The sequence below is a fragment of the Lepus europaeus genome, chromosome 4 (genome assembly GCF_033115175.1).
Source record: "Lepus europaeus isolate LE1 chromosome 4, mLepTim1.pri, whole genome shotgun sequence".
Lineage (NCBI taxonomy): Eukaryota > Metazoa > Chordata > Mammalia > Lagomorpha > Leporidae > Lepus > Lepus europaeus.
In genome coordinates this window covers 125,946,338-125,966,972 of record NC_084830.1, presented here as the reverse complement: position 1 = coordinate 125,966,972, position 20,635 = coordinate 125,946,338, and the positions used below count along the sequence as shown (strand labels likewise).

Genomic DNA, 20,635 nt, shown 5'->3' with positions numbered 1-20,635 from the left:
GTTTAACCTCTTTTCTTTTGAGCTAGTTAAGCCCTGTCTGTTGGAGACTGCCTTCTTGGCAGTCTCATTTTTTTCACTGGCAGCTCAGTTCTCAAACATACTTGATGTTGTCACTGTACAGGAAAACCTGTTAAAACTACAGGGGCCCAAGCTCTGCTTACCTCCCCAGATTCACTTCTGGAGTTCAGAGGGAGACAGGAATCTCTTAAAATATTTAGTCCATAGAAAAAATACGAAGGAAAAATAAAAATACTGAGACATGAACCCCAGTTCCTGCTTCTGGCTTTTAAGACGTGTAGCCCTGATTTTAAGATACTGTACATGGTATTCTGGTTCTGGACAATTGATGAAACTCATGGGTTAAATAAAAATAACTCCCGGTACATCCCCAGAAAACCTACTTTAGAATTCCCTGAGCAAAAATCTCTGGAGAGGCCGGCACTGTGGCATAGTAGATAAAGCCACTGCCTGCAGTGCCAGCATCCCATATGGGTGCCAGTTCGAGTCAGGGCTGCTCCAGTTCCAATCCAGCTTCTTGCTAATGTGCCTGGGAAAGTAACAGAGGATGGTCCAAATCCATGGGCCTCTGCACTCGCATGGGAGATTCCAAAGAAGCTCCTGGCTTCAGAGAGTGGCTCAGCTTCAGCCATTGTGGCTATTTGGGGAAGTGAATCAGCAGATGGAAGACCTCTGTCTCTCTACCTCTGCTTCTCTGTAATTCTGCTTTTCAAATAAAATAAATCTTAAAAAAAAAAAAAAAAAAGGTATGAAGACAGATGACACCGGAGATGACCTTTTAAAAAAAATCTATAGGCTCTCTCTCACTGTCCACTCTGCCTGTCAGAAAAAAATAAAATAAATAAAATAAAATAAAAAAATCTATAGAATAGGACCTACAAATCTACATTTGGATAAGTTCCTTAGATGCTAATTCTGCATGCTAAAATCTTAGGGCTGAAGTCCTTCAGAGCAGTGGTTTCATGGGTATCTGGTTGCGTTTAAAGGATCAGTGGATATAAAGACAAAAATCTGTGCCAGCATTGTGGCCCATTAAGTGACACCAGCATATCGCATAAGTGACATATCGTAATGTAGAGTTGCATCTGAGCTGCTCCATTCTGATCCAGCTTCCTGCTAATGTCCCTGGGAAGATAGTAGAAGATGGCCCAAGTGTTTGGGCCCCTGCCATCCATGTGGGAGACCTATATGGAGTTCTTGGCTTTGTATTGGCCCAGGCACAACTGTTAATTTAAATTTAAAAAAAAAAAAAAAAGGGGGCTGCTGATGACCATATTCCGCCAATACCTGTCTACCACAGACCTTTGAGTAGGGAGACTGAAGACATGGGAGTGGGGCTTCCACAGCAGAGACTGTAGTGCTGGCATCATAATCCAGGGTTCTGTCACGCCTCCATTTTCAGTTTGGCTTTTTCACATGGTAGCCAGATTTAACAAATAAAAATATAGGATAACCATAGATTTCAAGTAAGCCAGATAATTTTTTTTGGTATAAATGTGTCCCAAATATTGCGTGGGACATATGTAGAATTAAAAAAAAAATAACTATCTGAAACTCAGATTTAACTGGCTGTTCTGAATTTCTGCTTGTTAAATCTGGGACCCATAGTTCCCCCCTCCCCATTTTTTGTACATTACAGATTGAAAAATTGTCCCAAAGGGGGGAAAAATAACTACTGTGCATTCACAGTACTTCCATGGTCTAAACTCATTTTATTTTATTTTTTTAAAGATTTATTTATGGGGCTGGTGCTGTGGTGCGTTAGGTTAATCCTCCGCCTATGCCGCTGGCATCCCATATGGGCACTGATTCTAGTCCTGGCTGCTCCTCTTCTGATCCAGCTCTCTGCTGATGGCCTAGGAAAGCAGTAGAAGATGGGCCAAGTGCTTGGGCCCCTGAACCCTTGTGGGAGACCTGTAGGAAGCTCCTGGTTCCTAGCTTCAGATTGTCCCATTTCCGGTTGTTGTGGCTATTTGAGGAGTGAACCAGTGGATGGAAGACCTTTATCTCTGTCTTTTTCTCTGTTTGTAACTCTACCTTTCAAATAAATAAAATCTTCAAAAGATTTATTTATTTATCTGAAAGGCAGAGTTACAGAGATTCAGAGAGAGAGAGAGATCTTTATCCACTGGTTCATTCCCCAATTGGCCGCAACGGCCAGAGCTGCACTGATCCTAAGCCAGGAGCTAGGAGCTTCCTCTGGGAATCCCACACGGGTGCAGGGGCCCAAGATCTGGGCCATCTTCTGCTGCTTTCCCAGGCCATAGCAGAGAGCTGGATCAGAAATTGAGCAGCTGGCTCTTGAACCAGTGCCCATATGGGATGCCAGCCCTGCAGGCAGCAGCTTTACCTGCTACACCACAGCGCCGGCCCCGTGAGTTTCAATCATTGGTTACTCTTGGTTAGCACATCCAAGGATGGCCTCCAGAATCCATGTTGCTAGCTGCTGCTCTACCCCATCTTGTAACCCAGCAGTCTAATGAGTTGTTGATGGGTGGTTTGGGATAGGGCTCAGACCCCCTCGACATTTGCAGAAAGAGTGTGAGAGCATCTAGGAGCCCACCTGCAGACTCACTCCACATTCTTAGCATCCCAGGGTTCTACTCTTTGACAGTTGGGATGTGCAATGTAGTACTGGAGAGGCCTGTGGGCTGGCACTGACTTAGTGGAAAAGGTGAATCAGGGCTTTTGGGAAACAGGACTGGCTGCCGTGGCTGACCTGGGTTAGGGGAACTGATCTCTATCTAAGAACTCCCACTCCTGATCTGCTTTTGGAACTCTGGCTGGTTCCTCCCATTGTTGTGGCACTTTCAGGTTACTGTGGTTTCAGTTTAGTGAGTGTGCCCAGTCTACCTCAGTTGGGAGATAACTGCTCCCTGAGAGGCCTCCTGGGCTTGCCTCCTTGAGCCTTTCTGAGCTAGCCGAAGATCACTGGAAGATCACTCCCCCATACCCTCCTGTTGCTCTGCCTCTTCTCTTCCCTTCTCTATTTTTTCTTTTTCCTTTCGTTTTCAAGATTTATTTTATTTGAAAGGCAGTCTTCCTGGCATAGTGAAAAGAGGAAGAATGGGGCTCCTCCCAGAGCGACTTCAACTAGTGCACCCCTCCAGGGCTGATGCTGTAGGACAGTGGGTGAGGCTGCCACATCCTGTATGAGTCCATTTCTGATCTGTTCCCTGCTAATGCTCCTGAGGTGCTTGGGCCACTGCCACCCAAGTAGGAGACCAGAATGTAGTACCTGGCTACTGGCTTCAGCTTGGCCCAGCCCTGGCTATTGGCGGGCATCTGGGGAGTGAACCAGTGAATGGAAGATCACTCCCCCACACCCTCCTGTTGCTCTGCCTCTTCTCTTCCCTTTTTTCTCTTTTTCCTTTCATTTTCAAGATTGATTTTATTTGAAAGGCAGAGGTAGGGACACACATACAGAGATTCCCACCAGTGCACTGCTCAAATGGTTGCAATGGCTGGGGCTGGGTCAGGCTGAAGCCAGGAGCTGGAACTCCCATCTGGTCTCCCACATGGGCGGTAGAGGCCCAAGAACTTGAGTCCTCTTCCTCTGCTTTTTCAGGTGCATTAGCAGGGTGCCGGATTGGAAATGGGGCAGCTGAGACTCAAATCAGCACTCAGCTACCAGCATGGCAGACAGCAGCTTAACCTGTTGTGCCACAGTGCTGGCACTGCTCTGCCTTTCAAGTAAATATGTCTTCTTTTTTTTTTTAATTTTTTTTATTTTTTATTTTTTTGACAGGCAGAGTGGACAGTGAGAGAGAGACAGAGAGAAAGGTCTTCCTTTTGCCGTTGGTTCACCCTCCAGTGGCCGCTGCGGCCAGCGCACCGCGCTGTTCCGATGGCAGGAGCCAGGTGCTTCTCCTGGTCTCCCATGGGGTGTAGAGCCCAAGCACTTGGGCCATCCTCCACTGCACTCCCTGGCCACAGCAGAGAGCTGGCCTGGAAGAGGGGCAACCGGGACAGGATCGGTGCCCCGACCAGGACTAGAACCCGGTGTGCCGGCGCCGCAAGGTGGAGGATTAGCCTGTTGAGCCACGGCGCCGGCCGTAAATATGTCTTCTTAAAAAAATAAAGCACCCCTCCTTTTTATTTATTTATTTATTTCAGTTCCATGTGAAAAGTTTTTCCTAAAAGCAGATGGATATTAAAAGCAGCATCAGTGGTTGTGGGAACAGTTTTTGTGAACTTTTGGGTCCTTGAGACCTTGCGCTTAGCCTGTGAGTGGGCATAGTTGTGCGCAGAGCTTATTGGCCTGAGGGGATAACGGCGTGACTTCTTGACCTGTGAAAGAACTCTCCTTCAGTAAGGGGCATAGTCCAAAGTGAAGATTGTGCCCAGAGAATGAATTCGTGTTACCTGGGAGGTGATTGTTGACCACAGGCACTGGGGGAACCTGTCTTGAGATCAGCACTTCCTGAGCCAGGATGGAGTCGGGCATGCAGCAGAGCAGAGCATGTGCTTGGCGACCTGCCTGAGCCAGTGGGCTCCTAAAACCCAGGGCTACAAGAGTCTGGGGAAACCTTAGGCTGAAAGTAGCATTTGTAGTATGTGTGTAGAAACGTGAGCTACAGTATTTAGAAAGGGAATTTCTCTCTGAGATCTACTTTATTTTTCTGAGTGCGCCCCCCACCCCTTTTTTTTTGTTTAAACTCAGAAGATCTGGCAGCACCAAGCATGTGTGTGTGTGTGGAGCCCCAGCAACTCTTAAGTGGGTGCTGCCCCCTTAGCGTCACCTTGGGTTGCCAGCCAGTCTGCTGATTTATGGTCCTGCCTGGGACCTGGAGGCTTATGTCTGTGGCCTCAGGGGAGTTAGTTACACTGTTTTGTCTGCTGCACACCCTCTCTATCCTGTGTGTCCCACCTTTGGCCCTTGGTGTTCGGATTGAAGTGTGCAGAGAGCAGAACATTAGGTCGTCTCAGGCATTGCTGAGAAACGTGGTATGTAATTAACCCTCTCTCTCCCTGGAAGAGAAAGCTCTGTTCGTTTTCTGAGACGCACCAAGTATGTAAATACCTTCATTTAGTAAATATTTACTGTGGACCTGCCATTTACAGGCTGCAGTCCTGGACTGCAGGAACCAGTGAGGAGGTAGCAATAATTTTTATCTCTTGATACTTCTAGTCATTGTCTTTAGAGTGAATTGCAAACTTAGGCCCGGGGTTGGGTCAGCTGCACAGATTCAGTCTGTGACCTATTAACTTGATGATCTTGAACAAGTCTGTTAGCTTCTCTGAGCCTCAGTTCCCCCATCTGGTAACCGGCAATCCTTATCATATTACCTTCTAGGGTGATTATGAAAAATAAGCAAGCTACTGCGTGTAAAGAACTCTGGGAACATGTAAGGATATAGTAATGGCTCAGTATTTGAATCCAGCCTCGCGGGGTTGAGATCTACACAAAGGCAGGCAAGTCTGGGTCTGTGTGTTGCACACCCTGAATAGCAGACTCCTGTAGTATTTGGTCCAGAGTAGCTTGTGGACAGCACTTTCTGTGGGCAGTGGGAAGGCCTCCTGAAGAGAATCGTGAGAGATCCATAACTCGGGAAGAGCTGGCCATCTTGCTTCAGCACACTCTGTGACCTTGGGCAAGTCTCTTTCCTTGGGTTCATTTTCTGGATGACTGGAATAATAGTGTCCCTCTGAGGCCATTAAGTGGAATCACAGAAAGCAGCTTAGATCAGCTTTTGTCGCCTAGTCAGCACACTTTTTTTTTTTCCTTTGGCGGTACGAACAAACCTTTATTGGTTACCACGCAAAAGGGAACAGAGTGCGGGGTTTGACAGCTCCTGCTCCAGGGAAGGCGTCCGCAGACCCACTCAGCGCGCCCGGAAAACCTAGTCAGCACACATTAAAAGGTGGTTATTATTACTGGCCTAACTAGAACTGAAAGTGCTCTTCAGAAAAAACTGGGTTTGGGGAGCTGGCAGCATGCAGTCAGAGGCTTCATTTGCTGCTGATAACTTCCAGCTGCCATGATTGTTTATCAGTTTTTGGACACAACTTCCGAGACTGGTACCAGCAGTGAGGGTGGCTGAGTCCATGTCTGGGCAGGCAGTTGGCATCAGAGGCTAAAGATAGTCAGTTGGGTTTGGGGCTGACCTGGGTCTGAGTTGGGCTGGGCCAGGCTGGCTGGCGTCATGTGACTGGAGCCTGGCCCTCCCTCTGTTCCTCCAAAGGGACATAGACTCGGCACTTCTGGGTTGGCTGCTGGCCTGCCAGCTACTTCCTTTCTGCAAAGCCTCAAGATGGTCTGACCTTCCAAAGGTATCCCTCCCTTTGCCAGTCCCTCCCCGCAAGAGTGCCATTCAGCCCCACCTGTTTATCTGCACTTTGGGGGAAATCTACAAGGGAGAGAGGCCTCTTGAGAGGTGTCAGCCACAGCAGCTAGAGAACAAGATGAGGGGGGTTAGAACAACGTTGTTGTTGTTTTTATACTCTAGAAGAGTGTTCCTGCTTGGGGGTGCCCGGGTCAGTGGGGGATGGACCAAAGGCCTGTGGGTCTTCGAGGTTCTCCACTCTGACTCCACCCTACTCCCAGGCTGGCCAGAGAGAGACAAGCACAGGTGGATGGTGTAGCCCAGGCTCCCTCCCTGCTTGCTGTACCCTACTCTGCATTGGCTTCACTGCCTTTCATAGTGAGGATCCTCGGTTGCAGCTCAAATGGTAGCAGCCTTCCCTTTTCCAGAAGGCTGAGGGTGAGGCAGAATCTCCGTCAGTTGGAGCTGTGCCGTGCCCTGTAGTGTCACAGTCCTCTGTGCTTAGATCCAGGGTGTGGCTTATGAGCCTCCCGGGAGGTAGACCTTGAAGTACATTTCCCATAGGGCAGCCAGGTGCTAGCTAGGGATCTCGCTCTGGAAGGGGTCACCCTGGATCACCAGGGTCCAGTCTTAGGAGTGTTAGTTGCCCAGCTTTGTGACCCTTGACCTCCATGCAGTGAGACTTGGTTTTCCATGGTATGTAGAAGGATTCCCCTGTAGCTGTGACATGAAGATCCTGCCCTGTGTGTAACAGTGTGGTGGTGACTTGGCTTCCCTTCACTCTTCCACTTCCTTTTAGGGTTAAGAGGATAGACTTTAGGGTCACACTATTTGGCTTCCAATCTTGTCCTGCCTGCTGGTTGTTATCATGGCAAATAGCCTTTCCACCTTGTGAGTTGGTTTCTTCACTTGTAAAATGGGAGCAATTAAAGGAATTGAGCTATTTTAATTTTAAGAGTTAAGAGAATCCCTGCAGTTTAGAACTGTGTGGCATCTAGTAAGTGCTCACTACATAATGTCTATGCTTGTCACTGCTGCCATCAGCTCTCCCACTTGAATTAGAAATCCCAGTAGTTGAGATCATGCCTTCTGTCTGCTTCGTGTAGTACCTTTTGTTCAGTTGAGAAGGAACGGTGGTAGGCATGTCCCCACGATTATATAACTGATGATTGTTGGGGTTTGAACTGGGGCTCAACACTGATTTCAAGCAGTTGGTTGCCTGAGTCATGGCTGTGCTGAGGCCTGGATTACTGTGGGAGACAGCCCTTTCTAGGACACAAGTTTCTGTGTTCCTGGAGGCCAAGGTTTGAGGCCATACATAACCTCACAAACTGTGTTTCAGTCCTACTTTGTCCCTTCTTATCAGTTCTTTCTACCAGGACCCAGTGAATTTGATTCATTCATATACCTTCCCTCCTGAAAAACTTCGCTAGTTTCTCACTGGCTAAAGCAAGTTCTTGGCCGGCGCCGTGGCTTAACAGGCTAATCCTCCACCTTGCGGCACTGGCACACCGGGTTCTAGTCCCGGTTGGGGCGCCGGATTCTATCCCGGTTGCCCCTCTTCCAGGCCAGCTCTCTGCTGTGGCCCAGGAAGGCAGTGGAGGATGGCCCAAGTGCTTGGGCCCTGCACCTGCATGGGAGACCAGGAGGAAGCACCTGGCTCCTGGCTTCAGATCGGCACAGTGCCGGCCGTGGCGGCCATTTGGGGAGTGAACCAACGGAAGGAAGACCTTTTTCTTTGTCTCTTTCTCTCAATGTCTGTAACTCTACCTGTCCAAAAAAAAAAAAGGAATACTAGTTGGAAAAAAAAAACAAAAAAAAAAAAAAACAAAAAAAACAAGTTCTTGCTCTTTGGACCTCTACACCTGACCTTCTGGTAGAGCCCTGAGCTCTTGGCCCTAGGATTACAGCTGTAACAGCTGCCTGGTCCCTGCCTTCTGAGAGGGGAGCGCAGTCTAGTTGACAAGTGCAGTATAGCGAGAGGGCACTTGGTGTAGTTGGGAACTGGGAGATCTCCCCAAGACGGGAGGCCTAATGAATGGCCAGGTACAAGGCAGTAGATGGGTGAGTGTGAGTGTAGTCCAGCCCCTGTGTCCAAGCTATGGCAGTGCTTTTCCAGCTGCCCATCTCCAGGAGGTGGGGCCCCCAGAGTGTCTGGACCTCCCTGTCCTGGTCTCCTCAGGCCTGAGCTTTGTGTGTGTGTGTGTGTTTTTTTTTTTTTTCTTGATAGGCAGAGTGGATAGTGAGAGAGAGAGACAGAGAGAAAGGTCTTCCTTTTTGCCGTTGGTTCACCCTCCAATGGCCGCTGCGGCAGGCGCATCACGCTGATCTGAAGCCAGGAGCCAGGTGCTTCTCCTGGTCTCCCATGCGGGTGCAGGGCCCAAGGACTTGGGCCATCCTCCACCGCACTCCCTGGCCACAGCAGAGAGCTGGCCTGGAAGAGGGGCAACCGGGATAGAATCTGGCGCCCCGACCGGGACTAGAACCCGGTGTGCTGGCGCCGCAAGGCAGAGGATTAGCCTGTTAAGCCATGGCCCTGAGCTTTGTTAATTCTCTCTGGCCACCTACTTGCAGTCTTGCAGGTTCTCTGAACTAGCCCTGGCCCATCACATGTTTTGTCAAAGTTTCTATCTGAGCTTCTCTACCAGTTCTTTTTACCAAGCCCTGCTGAATTCAAATCACCCACTCACTTTCTGGCCGGAGAACCCTTCACTAATATCTCTGTTGGACCCAAGTCCTGTGCCTTAGACCTGCTACACGTGGCCCTTCTGGGTGGTTTTTGCTTCTAAAGATCAGCATACTTGGGATCTTTCTAGAACAAAAAATATGGAAGATACTCTTAAACTCTTTTTATCTGACTTTGTTCCAGGTATTTAGCCCCTTTGGTAGGTATGGAGAGACTCCTTGAGACTGGCGCTCTCTGCCATGCTGAGTAAAGAGTGTAAAGACCGAATTTCTTCAACTGAAAGGGATCATGGTGTCCTTCCTCACTTAGCCAGCAGAACGTTATGGCTAACCCCCTCTGGGGAAAAGCTCCCTGTCTTGATTGAAACTGTGAAGGTTCTGACTCTTTGCTTTGCTCTGTCCTGGAGACTCTTGCCTGGGAGCCTGGCAGTCTTGAGTACAGTGGCAGGGTGGAGGGTGGTGGCATGGGGAGTGTTTTCCTTCCCATAGGCCATCTTGTGGAAAAAGAGCCAGGCAGATGGTAGGCCGTGTCTCGTGTGATCTGGTTTGAGTTTTTTTTTTCCCCTTGCTCTCTGGTTCTCCTCTTTCACATTGAGAGTTTTTTGGTGTATATGTGTCCCCTGCCCCTCCACTCATGAGAATATGAATTGTTTGGAAATAGGAAGCTTTCTTTGCAAATTTGAAAGAGAATCTTTAGCATTTCTGGAGCATTTATGGTGAACTATATTCTGCCCGTTGAACTGTTCCAGTCCTGAGACAACAAGGATTTCAGTTTCACAGAGGAAGTTTCAGTTGAAAGGAACTTTGCAAGGGCAGAGGAGGGCAGAGTCCAATCCAGCTCTGTCCTCTGTGCTTCACAATAGGGATGATGTTTCCTAGATGAATGTCTAGTGGAGGGTGTTACATGCTTGAGAGTTGAGGCTCAAGAGAGATCCAGAGCTTTGGGCTTACACAGTCAAGGTTATAGGGGAACTTACAGGGGAGCTGCTGTTCTTCCCCCTGCCCCTATTTCCTCCATTCATCGCTGTTCTACCTCCTGTCCCTAGTTTTCCTTCTCTTTTTTTTTTTTTTTAATTTTGAAAAAAAAATTTTTAATTTTTATTTATTTATTTATTTTTGACAGGCAGAGTGGATAGTGAGAGAGAGAGACAAAGAGAAAGGTCTTCCTTTTTGCCGTTGGTTCAGGCAGGAGCCAGGTGCTTCTCCTGGTCTCCCATGGGGTGCAGGGCCCAAGCACTTGGGCCATCCTCCTCTGCACTCCCGGGCCACAGCAGAGAGCTGGCCTGTAAGAGGGGCAACCAGGACAGAATCCAGCGCCCCGACCAGGACTAGAACCCGGGGTGCCAGCGCCGCAAGGCGGAGGATTAGCCTATTGAGCCACATCGCCGGCCTCCTAGCTTTCTTTCATCCTTAGCAGTGGCAGCTTATCTCTGCCACTAGAAATCACACTAAATAAAGAAGTGAAGATAGTCTGCCATGCAGTTACAGCTTCAGGAATAGTCCTGTAGGGCCTCAGCCATCCCTAAATTCAACTGCTTCTTGTACGGAACAGTTTTGTGCACTTCACTTTTCACAAATGCTTTTATCTATTTAGTTTAGTTTCTCCTGAAACTAGAAGGAACCCTGCGTCCTGGCTGCCTGTGGGACAGAAAGTGGTTTTCCTCTTCTTCCAAATCTTCTTGAGCCCCAGATTTGCCTTAGTTGGGGAGAAACATCATCCTGAGACCTCTATTTGCTTCCTCCACCTGGAATCCTGGACTTAGGAGGCCTGTGGGCAGATAAACAGGGCAGGCCCTTACGTGGGCCTGGACTCCACCTCCCTCTCCAAGAGCCTCTCCCTGTTGTTCAGTAACTGTTTACTAGGAAAAACCAGGGAAGTGCCCTAAGATGATGCCAGGAAGGACTCAAGGGAATCACGTGACCTTGTGCAGTTTCAGGTGAGCTGGTTAGGAGAGTTTTGATTCCTAGCTCCCATCTTGACTGCAGCCAGTTCTGGGGAAGCTCATTCCCATGTTCCAGCCTCAGTTTGCAGAGGGGATTAGAACTGTGAGCCTTGTTACTATTCTTAAATTCTACAACTGTGTTTTTGGGCAAATGAACAGTAATGGTTCCTGAACTGGGCTTGGGTCATCGGTAGCAGGCACAGGTTTTGGAATGCAGAGCTAGGAGTGAGGGGACTTGTCCAGTGGTTTCAGTGGGATGGTTCTGGAGGTGGGGACTGCTGTTCACACAGAAGGAATGATTTTCCCTGGAAGCCATTTAAGATGCCAGGCCTGGTGGGACGTTTGGTGTGTGTTTGCATGCATGTGTGAGTGCACACTTTTAACAGTTGTCTGGTAAGGATGAGTGGCTGGGCGGGAACCCAGAAAGCAGATATATAATTGGAATTGTCAGAAAGCTTTGTCTTCTTTCTAGGCTCCTGTAGGGCCCTGTAACAGCTCATCTGAGCCTTCCTGGGTTTCCCTGAAGGCTTTATTGTTTTAACAGATCTGTGAATTTTATATAAAAAAGTAAGCTTGGTCTCCCCAGTGGATTCTTCTGCCTCTGTGGGGGCAGCCTGTGGCTCTGGTAGCAGAGCATGAACCGGACACTTTGGGTCTCAGCAGACTGCACATAGGACTAATTTATGAATATTCCTATGTATGTCCAAAATAGTCACCACATCCTCCTCAGCAGCTCGAGATTGGTGGTAATAGTGGGGAGCTGTTGGGGTCTTTACTTGGCCATATTGCTTTTTGATCTTGGTAAACAAATCAGAGTGATCATGGTACACTTTTTTTTTTTTAAAGATTTATTTATTTGAAAGAGTTATACAGAGAGAGGAGAGGTAGAGAGAGAGAGAAAAGAGAGGTCTTCCATCCGCTGGTTCACTCCCCAATTGGCCACAATGGCCAGAGCTGCACCGATCCGAGTCAGGAACCAGGAGCTTCTTCTGGGTCTCCCACGTGGTGCAGGGGTCCAAGTACTTGGGCCATCTTATACTGCTTTCCTAGGCTGTAGCAGAGAGCTAGATCGGAAGTGGAGCAGCCAGGACTCGAACCGGCGTCCATATGGGATGCCGGCGCTTCAGGTCAGGGCATTAACCCACTGCTCCACAGCGCCTGGCCCCCATGGTACACTTCTGATCCCTCTCTGTTTTGACAGGGTTTTAATAAGAAGCAACAATTGCCCCTTGGACTGTGCTCACTTTTTTGAGAAAAGTCCTCAGGAACATCTTGCTTTCTGAGCCTGATTTCCGCCTGATTTCCCTTTTCCGACATACTGTTAATGAACATGGCATTCACTGGCTTATTGACCTGCTTTCCTCATCTAGCATGCTTAGAGTGCTGCTGAGTGTTAGCAGAAGTGGTTGCCAGCCATAGCTCAGGTATACATGGTTCGAAACAGGGGATGCTGTTAGCCTGCTTAGAGAACTGGGTAGTATTAGACGTCTGGGCCAGCCTGAGAGCGGCAGAAAAATGAGTCCAGAGTAGCCCCTTAAGATTGAGGTTTTCTGGTTCTCCATTACCAGGCTCCTGGAGTAAGGGTACTGTGGGCTGAGTTCCACAGCTCCATCTTTGAGAAGGTTTGTGGAGTGTCTTTTGAGGGGGCAGTGGCTCCTTCGGTAGCAGGTGGAAACCAGGAATGCAGTGGCCTCAGTTAGGAGTCAGACAAGGACACCCTCTGCTCATTAAAGGAACATGAGTCTGATCAAGGACTAAACAGTTTGGCAAATTCCTCTGCCCAGGGACTGGGGGCCACTCTTGCTCGGGCATGGCTGGCCAACAGTGGAAGCAAAGTGACAGGAGAGAAGTAGGTGAGGCAGGAGTAGAAACCTGTGGTCTCAGAACTGTGTGGGGAAGACAGGTTGGGTGTAGAAGAGACTGGGCCTATTAAGACCACTTCCTTAAGAAATGACATTCTAAAAAAAAATTATGGATTTGTTGTCTTTTTTTATAAGTCTGTGATTGTGGCAGAAAATTAAAATCATTGTATATATACTCCTTAACTCCTGGTAAAACACAAGTCTGCCCTAGAGTTTGTACTATGAATATGTGCATGTATATATTTTTATTGGTTTTACAAAAATGAGATTGTTCTGTAACTTTGTCTAACTTTTCATACTAATAGATTATTATCTTTTTAATAACTTCTGAAATGATGAACTTAGATTTATTTAGCCAGTTCCTACTGTTGGACCTGTGGGTTGCTTTCACTTTTTTAAAGTTAGAGATGGCACTTTGGTGGATATCCTTGTACATATTGTGTAATTAGTATCTTTAATGTAAATTTCTGAAGGCAGACTGTTAAGTCAATTGGGAGTCCGCTTTTTCTTTGGAAACTGAAAGACAAACGTAATCTTCCTGAATCTTATTGGTCCCTGGACATCTTTTTTGGAAAGGCAGACAGAGATTGAAAAATCTTCTGTCCTCTGATTCTCTCTCTAAAAGTGAAGCAGCTGACTCTAAGCCTATCCTGAAACCTGGAGCCTGGAACTCCATCCTCGTCTCCTACGTGGGCAACAGGGACTTAACCACTTGGGCTATCATCTGCAGACTTCCAGCTGCACATTATAGGAAGCAGACATTGAAGTGGAGCTGCTAGGACTTGAGCGCAAGCACCCTGACATGGGATGCGGGTGTCTCAAGCAGCAACTTAATCACTGTACCAAATGGTCATCTAGCCCACGTCTGCTCACACACAGACATCTGGAATGTTAGGGCCAGAAATGGTCTTCCAAACCCTTTCCTTACAGGAGTGAGGAATTTTATTTATTTATTTTTTTGCGCAGGGCACTTTGGATATTTATAACATTATTTGTAGGGCCATACAGTATTCTCAACATAAAAATTAGCCTGGAGACCAGCGCTGTGACGTCATAGGTTAAGCATCCGCCTTGTGGTACCCACATGCCATATGAGTCCCGGCTGCTCCACTTCTGATCCAGTTCCCTGCTGGTGGCCTGAGAAAACAGTAAAGGATGGCCCAAGTCCTTGGGCTCCTGCACTCATGTGGGAGACCTGGCAGAAGCTCCTGGCTCCTGGCTTCATGTCAACCTAGCTCCAGCTGTTGCTGCCGTTTGGAGAGTAAACCAGTGGGTGGAAGAGCTCGCTCGCACACGCTCTCTCTCTCTCTCTCTCCCCCTCTCCCTCTCCCTCTCTCCTTCTCCCCTTCTCCATGCATCTCTGCCTCTCAAATAAGTAAATAAATTATTTTTTAGAAAATTATTTTTAGAAAAATTAGTCTATTGTAGAGTTATTAAATTAAATTTCGCAAGTTCTGCCTGTGATTGCCTTGGCAGGGCCAGAGCAAATATAAGTTCCCCCCATCTGCTTTATGGAATCTGCCATGATTGAGGAGTCTTTTATTTTAAGATTTATTTATTTATTTTCAAAGTCAGAGAGAGGGAGTGAGAAGACAAAGAGTGATCCTCCCTGTGCTGGTTTACTGAATATGCTGGGCCAGGCCAAAGCCAGGTATCAATAGCTTCTTCCTTGTCTCCCATGTGGGTGCAGGGGCCCAAACATTTGGGCCATCTGTGGCTTTCACAGGAGCGTTAGCAGGGAGCTGGATTGGAAGTGGAGCAGCCAGGATATGAACCATCACAGATATGGGATGCTGGTGTCACAGGTGGCCACTTGACCCTCTGTGCCACAGTGCTGACCCCAGGAGTCCTGAATTAAACTGACGTGGACTTCACTCCCCAGGCCTTAGTTGCCATTTTTCAAGAGGTAACAGAGCTCTACTCTGGGCAGCTACCTTCCCACCTCAGAGCATGAGTGCTTTGGTTTTGGCTCCTAGCTCTTTTCATGGTTTCCCTGTTTGTGATTTCTTCAGGAAGGGATTGGTACAGTTGTTACTGGTGTCTGAGTACCTGCAGCCTTCCTTTGGGAGCTTGCAGATTGTTTGGAGGAGTGGGGCTGGTGAAGAACATGAGAAGCTGCCAGTGGACACCTCACACAGGCTCTACATAACCATCTCTCCCTTCTTGTTCCCACAGAACATTCTGCTCCAGCCAAGGTGGTGAGGGCAGCAGTTCCTAAACAACGCAAAGGCAGCAAGGTAAAGAATAGAAGTGGGCAGCCCAAAGTGGCCTACTTGAGGTGGTCGCCTCTTTGCTATTGTGTTAAGTGCCTCTAGACTGCCTGAATGGCAGGGGAGCCCCGCTAGGCTGCTAGTGTAGGTGGTCCTAGCGGCGGACCCATTTGGCCTCTGATCTTTCATTGCAGCTGAATGTTGAGTGGGGGTCTGAGATAACAGAGGCAAGGTCACCCCTGGGAGCCTCATAGAATGTTCCTTGCAGGTTGGTGACTTCGGAGATGCAATCAACTGGCCCACGCCTGGAGAGATAGCCCACAAGAGTGTACAGGTGAGTCTGTGGGGAATAATGGACAGGCTTAAGTTCTGTCTACATATATTTGGCTTCTCAAGCTTCCGGAGCCTTAGGACTTCCCTAGGTCATTTTTTTTTTTTTTTTTTTTAAGGGATGATTAGTGGATGATTTTGGATTTTTTTTTTTTGACAGGCAGAGTGGATAGTGAGAGAGAGAGACAGAGAGAAAGGTCTTCCTTTTGCCGTTGGTTCACCCTCCAATGGCCGCTGCGGCCGGCGCATCGCGCTGATCTGAAGCCAGGAGCCAGGTGCTTCTCCTGGTCTCCCATGCGGGTGCAGGGCCCAAGGACTTAGGCCATCCTCCACTGCCTTCCCGGGCCACAGCAGAGAGCTGGCCTGGAAGAGGAGCAACCGGGATAGAATCCGGCACCCCAACCGGGACTAGAACCCGGTGTGCCAGTGCCGCAAGGCGGAGGATTAGCCTGTTAAGCCACGGTGCTGGCCTGATTTTGGATAATTAAGCATTACCAATATTTGAGCTTTTGTTTTGTGCCAGGGACTGCCAAGTACTGTCTGTCCATCATCTCCTCTACCTCTCACACCTCTCACAGTGACTCTTGAGATACATCCATTTATAATTCCCATCTTATAGATGAGGCCACTGAAACTCAGAGAGGTTACTGGCTCTCGATGACCAAGTGGGGATTGGAAGTCAAGTATGTTCAAAGGCTGTGTTCTCTGTCACTGCTCTTTGATTTTCTGTGAGTGAAACAGTGGACATGATGCTGCCACATGTCTTGGGGAGGCTTCTGCAGTTGTCATGGGCCCAAGTACAGGGAGGATTCCTGATCAGGTAGTTCTTCCCAGTGCTTTTGCTCTGGTCAGTGACCTAGATCCCTCTGCTCACTGACTGTGACCACCTTTGGTTCACAAAGTTGATGTGGACAGGCCAGTGGCCATAATCTCTTCCACTGCACAAACTACCAGGGCAGACTGACAGTTCTCTTGAAGGGAGTAGCAGTGGGCCTCTGTGTGTCCCAGCATCTCTGTTCTGGGGTTTGTCACCAAGACTCAGAAAAGCTGGTGTTTGATCTGGCTTTCCAATAAAAGCATTTCAGATGAGAAAATGGGGCCTGACAACATATCATTCCGCCTGCCAGTCTTACAGTAGCTCCTTCTGCCTGTCTCCTAGTGACAGGGAGTGCCTTCCCTCCTAGCACAGGAAACTCTCTGACTTCACTTCACCTCCCTGTTCCTTCTTGCTGCAGCCACAGTCGCACAAGCCTCAGCCTACCCGTAAGCTGCCACCCAAGAAAGACATGAAGGAACAGGAGAAAGGAGAGGGGAGTGATAGTAAGGAGAGCCCGAAAACCAAATCCGATGAATCAGGGGAAGAGAAGAATGGGGATGAGGATTGCCAGCGAAGCGGGCAGAAGAAGAAAGGTAAGTGACTTGGAGCAGGACTTTAGAAGGTGTCTCAGCTGAGCTGGGCAATGTGAGGACTCTGGGAGCCACTGGAGAAATTGCAGGTCAGAGGGAGGCTGGTTGGTGTATACCATTCGGTGGACAGCAGTCGTCAGCCGCCTGTCCATCAGTTCTTTTTAAAGGCAAGAGTTCCCATTGCTCTAAGAGTTTCCAAAAACCTGCTGAAATGATTAGTATACACATTGAGCTGCTGTACTACAGAGCCAAAGGAACAATGGTTTAAACAAGATAAACTTTTAGTTCATTCAGAGCATTGTGTGAAGTAGGTCAGGCCTAGTTCAGCACCTCACTTAACTCCTTTTGTCACCCTGGATGGCTCCCTGTTTCCTGCTCATTCATGCTAGTCCTTTTAAGGTACTTAACCTAGAACTGGCCACTTTAACTCCCTCTTTTTAATTTCATTTACTTACTTATTTGAGAAAGAGACATACACACACAGGGTGGGGGTAGAGGGAAAGTTCTCACCCCCTGGTTCAGTCCATAGATGCCTACAGTGGCCAGGGCTGGACAAAAACTGAAATCCAGGAACTCAATCTAGGTCTCGCATGTAGGTATTAGGAATTCAATTACTTGAGCCATTAATGCTGCCTACCAGGGTCCATATCAGCAGGACACTGGAAACAGGAAGCCAAAATCGGGAGCTGGAGTGGGTATCAAACCCAGTACTCCAGTATGGAACTCAGGGATCTTACCTCTGCCCCTAACTCAGCTGTTACAAGCCACATTTAAAACAACAAAAAAGAAGATTTTATTTATTTATGTGAGAGATAATTTCAGACAGAAAAGAGGGAGAGACAGAGAGGTCTTCCACCCACTGGTTCACTCCCCAAATAACCGCAACTGCCAGAGCTGGTCCAATCTGAAGCCAGGATCCAGGAGCTTCTTCTGGGCCTCCCATGTGGGTGCAGGGAACCAAACACTTGGGCCATCATCTACTATTTTCCCAGGTCATTAACAGAAAGCTGGAGTGGAAGAGGAGCATCCCGGACACAACTGGTGCCCATGTGGGATGCCAGAGCTGCAGGCAGGGACTTAACTTACAGGCCACATTTTGGCATGTGTCTAAAGGGAGCACCCTTGAATCTACCTCCAGAAGAAGGCTGTAATATAATTGAGAAATCCATCTTGGGAATTAACCAGGAGTCTCATCACACTGAGGGCCACTAGCCTTGTTAGTTTAGCGAGGAAAAAGAGGGGAAGGAATTTGCCCAAGGTTACCAGTTGTGATTTGGACCCAGGGCAGAGGAGAATGAGTGGAAGTAAGGATGGTTTTTGGGGTGGGCAGGGGTGCTCTCCCCCAAGTACTTTCTCACGTGCCCATGCTGTTCCCAGGGAACAAACACAAGTGGGTTCCATTGCAAATAGACATGAAGCCTGAAGTGCCCAGAGAGAAGCTGGCTTCACGCCCTACTCGTCCTCAGGAGCCAAGACACACACCTGCCAACCGCGGGGAGATCAAAGGTATGCATTGCCCACTAGGGAGGGCCTGGACATAGGGGACACTCACAGGCACGACCTGATGCCCCCTCTCTCCTTAGGGTCTGAACCTGCCACCTACATGCCCGTGCCCGTGGCCCCCCCCACCCCAGCCTGGCAACCAGAGACCAAACCGGAGCCTGCCTGGCACGACCAGGATGAGACATCGAGTGTGAAGAGTGATGGGGCTGGTGGGGCGCGGGCTTCCTTCCGTGGCCGTGGACGGGGGCGTGGTCGCGGCCGGGGACGTGGCCGGGGTGGCGCTCGAAGTACGTGAGGCCCCTTTGGGCTCCGGGCTGTCCAAGGGAGTGTGGTGGGGTGATGGGCAGGAATCTCCTCACCCTCATGACATCCATTTCCCCCATAGCGCATTTTGACTACCAGTTTGGCTACCGAAAGTTTGATGGTGCCGAGGGGCCTCGCACCCCCAAGTACATGAACAATATCACCTACTACTTTGACAACGTCAGCAGCACTGAGCTTTACAGCGTGGACCAGGAGCTGCTCAAAGACTACATTAAGCGCCAGATGTGAGTGTGCAGAAGCCTTCTTCCTGGAGAGAAGTGAAAACACTTAACGAAATGGAGGGAAATGTCTGGTGTCACACACACACACGACCTGCCCGACGAGTAGTTTCATTTGTAGTGACAGCACGGACAGAGTGCTGGCAAACATTTACTCAGTCTTCACTACTGGACGGGCCCAGTGTTAAAGTATTAATGTTTAATAGGCATTATCTTTTTTAATCCTAATTTTTATCTAGCAAGCTCCTAGAATGTGGATCTTTTATCCCTATCTTATAGGACAAACACAGATCTGAATCCATTTCTGTCCGATTACAGAATGCTTATTCTTAAGCACCCTGCTATACTGTCACACAATGCTGTGAGGGAACCTTACAAGGAAATGGAGAGTGGCGGTAGAATGTTACCAGTGTTCTAGAGCAAGAGAGAAAGTGTCCATAGTATTTGAACTTGTTTTTAAGGAAAGATGGAGAGTTTGTCATGTGGGCCAAAGGACTGAAAGGGCAGAGGGAGTGGTAAGATTCAAAGTAGGGGCCATGAAGGGATAGCATAACTTCTTAGCCCTTATCATCCTGCATGGGTGGGCAGGTAGGTGTAGGAGGTGAACAGGATAGGTCTGGGAAGGCTGTATGAGGCCACTGGAGGGTGTGGCAGGGTGGGGGATGTGTGTTTGTGAATGACGCAGTGATCCCTTGGTGATACCTCTTCTTCCCTCCACATAGTGAATACTACTTCAGCGTGGACAATTTAGAGCGAGACTTCTTCCTGCGACGGAAAATGGATGCTGATGGTTTCCTTCCTATCACCCTTATTGCTTCCTTCCACCGAGTGCAGGCCCTCACCACTGACATCTCACTCATTTTTGCGGTATGTCTCCCTCGCTGGGGCAAGGGTGCAGGGAAGAGGAAGGTTCTTACTTAACGGAGTTGGAGTTGCAGGCCAGGGCAAAAATCCCTGGGAGGGTCCTCATCTGATTACTTGTGTTGTAGTTCCAAGGTTTAGCTACCGTCCTTTCCTGCCTTCTTCCTTCCTTCTTTCACAGAAAATGTCAGACATTACAGGAGTAGACAGAATAGCACTAAGGAGCCCAACACCAGCTTTAGCAAGTGCCAGCTTTGGCCAGTCTTACTCCGTCATACCTGCCATCTATTTCCCCCTCATATTAGTTCACGAGCATTTCATCCACAAATGTGTCAGTATACATCTCTACGAGCTAAAGACTTGCTGAAAAATGTAACCACAATATCATCACTCCTAAAAACATGAGTATTAACAATTCATCAATACCACCAAATACTCAGTTTCAGACTCACCCAAGTTGTCCAAAAATAATCTTAACCATAGTTTGTGAAGCTCAGGACTCCAGTAAGACCTATGCATTTTAAGCTGCTCCCTCCATCCCTTTATTTTTCTTGCAGTTTACTGTTAGAGTAAATTGGGGTGTGTATCCTGTAGAATATCCCTCAAGACACAGTGATGTTAGTTAACATGTTCATCTATGTTCCAAAGTTTCTGTAAATTGGTAGCCTAGAGAACTGATTACATGGAAGTTTGGGAGCTTTTTCACCCTTATCAAGAGTGCTCCAAGAGTGCTGGACTTTGTAGAATAGCAGTTAAAGATGCCACCTGTGACATCAGAATCCCATATGGGTGCTGGTTTGTCCTGGCTGCTCGACTTCTGCTGCAGCTCCCTGCTGATGGCCTGGGAAAAGCAGCGGAAGGTGGCTCAAGTGCTTGAGCCCCTGCTACCAACATGAGAGACGTGGGAGAAACTTCTGGTTCCAGCTTGACTCAGCCCTGGCTATTGCAGCCCTCTGGGGAATAGAACAGCAGATGGAAGATTGATCTCTATGTCTGTCTCTCCCTGTC

The 20,635-nt window shown here is 48.4% G+C and overlaps 1 protein-coding gene across 2 annotated transcripts in view; it reads left to right on the top strand.

Moving 5' to 3' along the window:
- LARP1 (La ribonucleoprotein 1, translational regulator) overlaps positions 1-20,635 on the top strand; it is a 118,300-nt gene that overhangs the window by 78,814 nt on the left and 18,851 nt on the right. For both annotated transcript variants that reach the window (XM_062188792.1, XM_062188791.1), the window contains exons 2-8: positions 14,950-15,011; positions 15,253-15,318; positions 16,550-16,724; positions 18,099-18,227; positions 18,305-18,511; positions 18,610-18,772; positions 19,489-19,633. In XM_062188792.1, coding sequence (XP_062044776.1) covers positions 14,950-15,011; positions 15,253-15,318; positions 16,550-16,724; positions 18,099-18,227; positions 18,305-18,511; positions 18,610-18,772; positions 19,489-19,633 — 947 coding nt within the window. The remainder of the gene's footprint in view (positions 1-14,949; positions 15,012-15,252; positions 15,319-16,549; positions 16,725-18,098; positions 18,228-18,304; positions 18,512-18,609; positions 18,773-19,488; positions 19,634-20,635) is intronic.